The sequence below is a fragment of the Zootoca vivipara genome, chromosome 2 (assembly GCF_965207765.1).
Source record: "Zootoca vivipara chromosome 2, rZooViv2.hap1.1, whole genome shotgun sequence".
NCBI classification, from domain to species: domain Eukaryota; kingdom Metazoa; phylum Chordata; class Lepidosauria; order Squamata; family Lacertidae; genus Zootoca; species Zootoca vivipara.
Genome location: NC_142584.1, coordinates 25,361,089 through 25,370,170, shown reverse-complemented (window position 1 = coordinate 25,370,170; position 9,082 = coordinate 25,361,089). Strand labels below are relative to the sequence as shown.

Here is a 9,082-nt window from a genome sequence, read left to right as displayed (position 1 = left end):
TGCCAGAGTGGTACCTATTTATCTACCTGCACTTGATGTGCTTTTGAACTGCTAGGTTGTCAGTAGCTGGGACCGAGCAACAGAAGTCTCACCCCGTCGCGGGGATTCGAACTGCCAACCTTCTGATCGGCAAGCCCTAGGCTCTGTGGTTTAACCCACAGCCCCACTCGGGTCCCTATTAAAAGGTTAGATGTACACAAGTGTGGAAGTTTTGTAGCTTTGGGGATTTTTCATGTAGAACTGTTACAGAGAGAGGGAGAGGGAGGGAGCCTGGTATTATAAAAGTTATCAGAGCTAAAGGCAGTAATCTGATTTTTTAAAGCCCTATTTAAAACATGTATGCATTTAGAGTAAAAGTACACCATATGAAAAGCTACAGAATGATTCATTCATTCCCAGATTTGGCATTCCACTTCCGACAGGCCATGAGCTGCATCTGTGCAAGTAAAGGACTTCAACACTGTGACATAGTGACTATGATGGATGGCTCCTTGGTGCTCCTGTACGGCCTTAGATTTGTCCATTAGGTCAGGAACAAAGTGGCTTGGGAAGTGTTATATTGAAATAAGGGCAACATTTAAGGAAGCTTCCAATGAAAGCTTTGATAAATGTTCTTAGACGTGATCCATTTGGCAACGAGCAAAGCTTAGACCGATTCTTCATCTTGCTACAAAACACGGGTTGTACTTTGGCTTCTAGCTTAAGATCATAAGCAAAGCAACTGTTATTGGGACAGTGTGTTGCCTCGTTTTGTCTTTATTTAAGGTTACAGTTTAAAAGAGAGTGGGGAAAGCATATAAAAATAAAAGACGGATACAGGGATTTCAGTGCCAAATGCCTCAGCTGAACTGGAATAGTTGGGAGAGCTTTCCAAATGTTTCATGTTGGTGACACACTGTTTTTAGACATGCATCATTTTGTGGCACGGTAATTCAGTTTTGCTAGCCAGCTGGAGGCTAAATTAGCCCCTTCTCAGAGTGTGGGGAAGCGTTTGCACGACACACCTATAGCTACGGTACACACTGCAGCCGACACACGGTTTGGAAAGCTCTGTGTTAACAGCTTGCATCAGGGAAAATGCTGCACTTTCCACTTTGGCCACAGGGCGCCATTTATCGATACCTTGCTGAAAATTCACTCACTTGTACAACTGGAAGAAAATCGCCTGCTCTGCAATGTGGTTGAAAGTTTGGCAACAACAACAGAAAAGCGAGTAGAGACCTTTGTAGACATAGTGCAATATAAAGTGAGACTAAATGTAGCAAAGCTTGGAGGACACCCTTTTCCCCATTTCCATATGGAAACCCTTCCACCATGGAGGCTATCGAGCTGAATCTCTTGCACTTTTATCCCGTATGATTTTTGACCTCTTTTAAGAGTTTACCTGGAGGTGCTGCTTTTGGAGGCCTTAACATGCACGGACCAATGTCTGGCATGAATTGCATAGCTGACATGCTCCAAGCAAACTTTTACCCAAATCTCCAGTGGCGTGCGGTGACATTTTTCATAAGGGAACATCAAACATCTCAGGCCTATTTAATTGCTCATCTTCTAACATTGTGTATGCCATCAAATGCCAGCAGTGCCCTTCAGCTCTCTATATTGGACACACACTGGCTGATACCACTACAGTGGAACCTCCGTTTACGAACACCTCGGTTTACAAATTTTCGGTTTACGAACGCCACGGACCCATCTGGAACGGATTAATTCACTTTCCATTACTTTCAATGGGAAATTTCGCTTCAGTTTATGAACGCTTCAGTTTATGAACAGACTTCCGGAACCAATTACACCCATGCTTCGGGTTAAGTACGCTTCAGGTTGAGTACTCCACGGACCCGTCTGGAACAGAGTAATCCACTTTCCATTACTTTCAGTGGGAAAGTTCACTTCAGTTTATGAACGCTTCAGTTTATGAACAGACTTCCGGAACCAATTGTGTTCATAAACCGAGGTATCACTGTACCACTTTTTTTTGGTATGGAGGTGTGGTCAGGTATGCTGAATCCCAGGCTTTGACACTTGAAATCCCCTGTGCCTCTCAGCAATTTAAACCTGGTGGGGGTGGGAATGTCAATGATTCTCCACTGCCTTACCTTCCCATCATCCAAATACTAACATGTTGGCCCTGAGAAGGAGGCTGGGGGGGGGGTTAAGATGCAGGGAAATGAAGGCCAAGTGCCCATCAGCCATACCGAATGTCGAGAGGGAGGAGTGTCTCTTAGCTCCCCAGGGGAATGGGGAGTATTATATAAAACTCTGTTACTCATAACCTGGCTCCAGCGAATCTGTGATGTTTGGCTATCTGGCATTTTGGCACGACATTTCCCATTTCCGAGAAGGGGCCTCGGCTTGTAGAGCCAAGTTGGGGGTGGGCGGCAAGGGAAGACCGATCCTGTTTACAATTCACTCTGCTGGTTTTCTCGTGACACTGGGTGGGAGGTGGATCGTTTATATTTTTTTAATTTAAGGGAAAAGCAACATTCCAGGCTAAGAAGCAAATGGCAGTCAGGGGAGCCGACTACCTAATTCAAATGGCATGACTTCGCTTTCCAAGCATGACTAGGTTTCCATCCAAGGTGCCATTTGGGCATAACGTGGCTGAGATTTTCAGTGCGCTATCACCAAGTATGGCATGTGCACACACGCCTTCGCATAACCTGCATAGGGTCCGCATGTGCATTTATGGCGCCTGCCACTTTTAATAAACCTACATCTATGAAAAGCAAAGCTGCTCCTGGTTGAACACTCTTTCCGGTATGCGAGAAGAGATTGAGTTTGCACTTAAAAATGGACACACAGGGGAGAAAAAAACTTAATTTGGAGTCTGAATTCAGAGTTATCTGCTTGCTTCTGCAATATGTGCAAGTACAGTTCCGTTGCTATTTATCATCTGCCTTCATTTGCTCCCACTAGCAAGAGGGGGGGGGAACAGATGTGATTATTCCTCAGTTGCGTTCAGTTGAGGCTGTACATGTTAATGCTTAGGTGAAACTCTAGACCACAACATCTGGAAGGCAAGAGCCTATGCACTGGCATCCTCTGTAAGATTCTGCACCCTGAAAGTCTAGGCATTACTACTTCCTACGACGAAATGTACGGCGTCGGCTGCAGCTGTCAGAAATGGACAGATTCCTACGCAACTGCCAGACACTTCCTTTGACTGTGCTCAACTACAACGATTACCTGTGACACCGGTGCTGTGGCCACTGCAATATTTCTTCTCAAGGTTCTACGACACTGGAAATGTGCAAAGTGGCAGGACATCACCTTTTCTGAGATTTTCTGTACAATTCTGATAATGCTGAGAAGTGGACTGTGTGCCTCGCTCTTTGGCAGTTCAGGACATGTTCTCAACTTACCGATTGGGTCAAGCTGTGTGAGAGGATTTTAAGGAACAAGCCCCCTTGAGAATCAAACAGAATCCATCCTCCCTATACCTTTTGCAATGCAAGCACAGAGTGAAATTGTTGCTGCAGACCCACTAGCCAAGGAAAGGCTTCTATCTAGGCCTCTCTCTCTCTCTCTCTCTCTCTCTCTCTCACTGAATCCAGTCTTTCAGAGGGGAAAAAAAAACAAGGATAGACAAGACAGATACATTCAACCTCTAAAGCAATCGGTAAGATCCAGAACTCTCCAGAACAGAGGAGAGGACACCTCAGCAAAGTTTCTACTGTTTTCCACCTGTCAGTGACTCTGTGGGCTTTCTCCCATTCCGGATCAGGACTCTCCGGCGCTTGGCTGGCAAAGGGGCACTTGCTTTCGCCACCTCTGGTTGGGTGACCCCAATGGAACTCTTAGCAGCAGGCTGACTCTGGCCTTTTTTGTTCATCTCATCCACAAAAGACTCCACTCCCTCAAAGCGCGTGGTCAGTTCTCCGAGCCGTTCCTTGAGGGCGTTGAATTCTAGGTATAGGTCATTGAGGGCGTCGGAAAGTGGCTTGATCCTCGAAAGGAAAGAAGCAAGGAAAGGTGTAAAACAGGCATCCCCAAACTTCGGCCCTCCAGATGTTTTGGACTACAATTCCCATCTTCCCCGGCCACTGGTCCTGTTAGCTAGGGATCATGGGAGTTGTAGGCCAAAACATCTGGAGGGCCGCAGTTTGGGGATGCCTGGTGTAAAACAAACAAGAGAAATTCCTCTATAGTGGGCTACATGGAGACAGTTCTGCCCAAAGCAAGGAGCACTTCCACAGCAACCAATAACATACCCTGCAACATTTCTCCAACGAAAACAGGGATGTCCTATTCCATCTTCATTATCTGTGCTATTTTTCTAGAAAAAGAGGTGCTGCAACTCACCACGAATGCCTCCCATGTTCTCTTATAATGATAATGGTGGCCACCTGAGCAGTGGCGGAGGAAGCGCGACCCGCCCATAGGGAGGGATGGGACGGGGAGCGCAGCGCCCATAGGGAGGGATGGGACGGGGCACGTGGCACCCATTCCCGCCCCCTCCATTTTTGCTTGCCTGCCTGCTTCCCGTCCTCTTCCCTGCCTGTCTGCCTCCTCCAGCCAGGAGCACGGGGAAATGGTACGCCAACCCCCACGACTCCCCGGCCAGGCGTGCTCCAGCATGGTGGCCAGGTCGGGGTGTGTGTGCACGCTCCACTGTGGCTGCGATTGGGCCCGGCTGGGATTTTGTCACCCCACCCCCACCCCCAGGATGACACCCAGGGCGGACCGCACCCATCTTGCTCCACCTCTGATGGACTTCCAACTCCCATGAGCCTTAGCCAACATGGCCAACGCTCAGGGGTGATGGGAGTTGTAGTCCTACAACACCTGGAGGGTAACAGGTGCAACCTCCAAACTTAAGACTGAGCCTTCACAACAGTGTTCCCCCCGCCCCACCAAACTTGGGTCTCCAGCTGTTTTTGGACTACAACTCCCATCACTGGTTCTGCTAGTGAGGGATGATGGGATTTGTAGTCCAAAAATAGTTGCAGACCCAAGTTTGGAAGACGCTGCTTTTACAACTTGTGGCCCACAAAACTGAAAACAGCCCCTTGGCCCTGCACTTCCAAGATTGCTGCCAAATAGGCTGCTTTATTGAGTCCCAAGTAGGCGGATGTACATGACTGGCTGAACCCAAGATGGCGACTCTACAGCAGGTATGCACAGATCACAGCAGAAGTCCATTTTGTTGCCACCTTTACTACCCTGGCTCACCTTCCATAGTCAGGCAACACAGACTGGTGATCAAAGAGGAGAAGATTCTTCATTTGAGACACAATAGCAAACTTCCAGTTGTCCAGAACCACAGTGAGATTGGCACATCCCCTCATGTTAACTTTTTCAGCTGGAAGAGAGAACTGGGAGTATGAGAGAATATCATAGCAGTAATCCAGTCGTACCTTGGAAGTCAAACAGAATCCGTTCCAGAAATCCGTTCGACTTCCAAATCATTTGGCAACCAAGACACTGCTTCTGATTGGCTGCAGGAAAGCGTTCACAAGAACGTTTGCAAACCGGAACACTCATTCTGGGTTTGCGGCGTTCAGGAGCCAAAACGTCCCAGTACCAAGGAGTTCAGGATCCACGGTATGGCTGTAATAATATAGAAGAACATACACCTTTCTCTGAACTATAGCACTTCTGCAGTTCCATTTCCTGGCTCGGAAAGGGAGGGCTCCCCTGCCATTTACATCAGACCAGAATTTGAATCATTTGTCAGACTAAATAATTGCAAACAAAAAGCACACATATGAAATCCATCCTAAGACAGATGGAATTAGAATAAACTTGGGTTTATCAGCTGCATTTTTAAACTATGTAGCCCACCTTGTTCACATCTGTTGATGGATTAAGAAGTTTATATAAAGACCAAAAATACATTCTAATACAAAACATACACAACCGAGAACATGTAAGCCACTTTAGAAACGGAGGTGTTATTATATTCGATGTCGAGACTGCATATGCCAAGGGAGGGAGGGGAATATACAGAACTGCCATTCTTTAAACATTTAATTTTAGGGAACTTGTTTCCCTAGTATATCCCTGGAAGTATATCCTCAAGTATATCGTGGTGACAAGATATAGAGAGTGGGAATGGATTTATGGGTAAATCAAAAAATGGTCAAACAGGATTAAAGCTCTACAGGATAGGGGGGAGGGGAGGTTTAATCTTCTGTCCACGGTTTCAAAAGCATTGCGGATGTATGCAGGGGAGATTTGGGTCTTGTGTTCAAAACCTTCACAGAAGTGGGTTTTTATGCCAACAGTGCAGAAACCAAGCTTACTTTCTCACCTGTCCACTGCGCATTGGCTGGCTAGAGCCCATGTATCCTATCAGTTTTGTGTTAGCCTTGCAAAACCAAGAAGGCAGGACCTGGGCAAGGATAGTAAAACCGGGATATTTGCAGCCCCTAATGCACATTTGCAAATGCAAATGAAACAAAAGACAAAACAAGCTTTGCTTGACATCAGCCCACTCTTTGGCACCCAGCAAATTTGGAACCTTACCTTCAGATCTGTAGTCCCATTCTGACGTTGCCTGCTGCCTCTTTGGTTTGGCGGCGCAACAGATTGCCACCAAAAGCAGTAGGGAGAAGATCTGTCTCATGGTGCCTTTGCAGAGGGACAGGAGAAGGGAAAAAAATGCATCAGGGAAGCCTCCCTTCCCCAAGTACTAGTTCCGCAACATAAGTCCCCTTTCCCCACCCCGATCGCTTTGACAGCTCCCATATGGACATTTCCCAGCCGGGATGGTCACAAGCTGTTCATACCAAATGGAAAAGGGGGGAAAAGGGCCTCTCTGGCTCTACAGCCATAGCAACGTCACATTCGCATGTGTCCACTTATAGGTCAGATCCTGGCAAGTCTGTGTGCATCAGGCACAAAGGGAATGTGGCCCGGTGGTTTGAACCGGTGATGCAAGAATCTGGACCCAGGGTTTTCCTGAGTTGCTTCCATGCCCCCTTGGACAAAACATGCCAATGCTGTGTACCCACAAATATGGCATTAAACCTTCGAGGAGAGAGAAAGGCATGCCCTCCAACATTTCTCCAATGAAAATAGGGATGGCTTACCTATTCCATAATAATTTTATTATTTATACCCTGCCCACCTGACTGGGTTGCCCCAGCCACTCTGGGCGGTTTCTACCATATATATATAATAATTCTGTGTCCAGGGCAGCTGTCTATCAGCTACATCTGGTACGCAGGCCAGAGTGGTGCATGCTCTAGTTATCTCCTGCCTGGACTACTGCAATGCGCTCTACGTGGGGCTACCTTTGAAGGTGACCCGGAAACTACAACTAATTCAGCATGTGGCAGCTAGACTGGTGATTGGGAGCGGCCGGCGAGACCACATAACACCGCTCTTGAAAGATCTCCATTGCCTCCCAGTACGAAAGTGTTGGTGCTGACCTTTAAAGCCCTAAACGGCCTCGGTCCACTATACCTGAAGGAGCGTCTCCACCCCCATCGTTCTGCTCGGACACTGAGGAGGTCCAGTGCCGAGGGCCTTCTGGCGGTTCCCTCGCTGTGAGAAGCCAAGTTGCAGGGAACCAGGCAGAGGGCCTTCTCGGTAGTGGCGCCCGCCCTGTGGAACGCCCTCCCACCAGATGTCAGAGAAAAACAGCTACCAGATTTTTAGAAGACATCTGAAGGCAGCCCTGTTTAGATAGGCTTTTAATCTTTAATCGATTATTTTATTCTTCTGATGGAAGCCGCCCAGAGTGGCTGGGGAAACCCAGCCAGGTGTGCAGGGTATAAATAATAATAATAATAATAATAATAATAATAATAATAATAATAACAACAACAACTACTACTACTACTACTACTACAGAACATTTAAAAACACTTTTAAAACTTCCCTATCCAGGGCTGCCTTCAGATGTCTTCTGAAAGTTGTATGGGGTGGCTTCTGTAAATCTGGGGCTGTCCCTGGAAAATAGGGACACTTGGAGGGTCTGGAGCAGCCAGAAAAGCATTTGCTACATCCTTGTAGTGGAGAAAGAGCTGAGAAGGGCTGGCAGCATTGGACAGGAGACATAGCAAACCAGCATCTACAGTAGCGACTGCAGACAAGGAGCAAGGCAGAATTTCTAATCTGTAGCCTTGGGACCAGAAACAGAAGGCTCTCTTCATTTTGACGGGCCCAACAATAATTCTCTGCGTAGTCAGGCTGTTTATCTGGGTTGCTTTACATGATTTTGCTTGGTTGCTGGAAAATGTTGGCTTATCTTTCCCTTGCATCTGCTTCCTACCCGTGATCTCAAGGGTGACCCCACCATTTTAATCCAAAACATGAAGAAATAGCAGATACTTCGCAGGACTGGGCACACTAGAATCTTCTTGGATTTTAACTCAATTCTTTCCTGTTATTTTTGTGCTGACAAGCTGCTTGGATGAAAGGCGAAGAACAGCCGGTACGACAGCTCAGAACGTTTGCATGCTGTCTTCATCCTCAGACCCTTGCTTGCCTCCTCTATTAATTCTCTTCCAAGATATCAGAGCCACTGCAATGGGCCCCAAGAGCATACAGGAGACACTGCTGGGAACTGTGTCCGAATAGGAGGCAGCGATTTGGCACTAGCAAAGGGTACCCCAAGGGACACAGGTGGTGCTGTGGTCTAAACCACTGAGCCTAGGGCTTGCCGATCAGAAGGTCAGTGGTTTGAATCCCCGTGAGGAGGTAAACTCCTGTTGTTCGGGCCCAGCTCCTGCCCACCTAGCAGTTCGAAAGCATGTCAAGTAAATAAATATGTACCGCTCTGGTGGGAAGGTAAACGGTGTTCCACATGACCCAGAAGCTGTACGCCGGCTCCCTTGGCCAGTAAAGCGAGATAAGTGCTGCAACCCCAGAGTCATCCGTGACTGGACTTAATGGTCAGGGGTCCCTTTACCATTTAAAGGGCACCCCACAAACACGGCAACCCCTTTAGAGAACGTTCTCCCCAAATAGCTTGAGAGCCAACAAGGCTCACTGCAAGAAAAGGAGATACTCCTTACCTGTTGAACAGAGAATCAGAGATGGTAAATTGTGGCAGTTGCTCTTTCAAGACCAAGGGTTTTCTTCTCTCTCTCTCTGGCCAAGGTCTGCCTCTCTTCGCCTTATAGCGAAA

General features: G+C 47.4%; 1 protein-coding gene across 1 annotated transcript; it reads right to left on the bottom strand.

The window, feature by feature from the left end:
- Positions 1 to 2,450: 2,450 nt before the first annotated feature.
- Positions 2,451 to 9,082, bottom strand: LOC148686777 (uncharacterized). Its single transcript, XM_088661459.1, has 4 exons — positions 8,970 to 9,082; positions 6,472 to 6,576; positions 5,176 to 5,305; positions 2,451 to 3,950 (listed from the first exon to the last, which is right to left on the bottom strand). The coding sequence occupies exons 2-4, from the start codon at positions 6,569 to 6,571 to the stop codon at positions 3,674 to 3,676; spliced, it is 507 nt and encodes a 168-aa protein (XP_088517585.1). The 5' UTR covers positions 6,572 to 6,576; positions 8,970 to 9,082; the 3' UTR covers positions 2,451 to 3,673.

Excerpts from the sequence above, each read along its gene's own strand:
- LOC148686777 (XM_088661459.1), bottom strand. The coding sequence starts at position 6,571 with ATGAGACAGATCTTCTCCCTACTGCTTTTGGTGGCAATCTGTTGCGCC. Across the intron at positions 5,306-6,471 it reads ATGGGACTACAGATCTGAAG|CTGAAAAAGTTAACATGAGG; the intron begins GTAAGGTTCCAA and ends TCTCTCTTCCAG. Across the intron at positions 3,951-5,175 it reads GTGTTGCCTGACTATGGAAG|GATCAAGCCACTTTCCGACG; the intron begins GTGAGCCAGGGT and ends TTTCCTTTCGAG.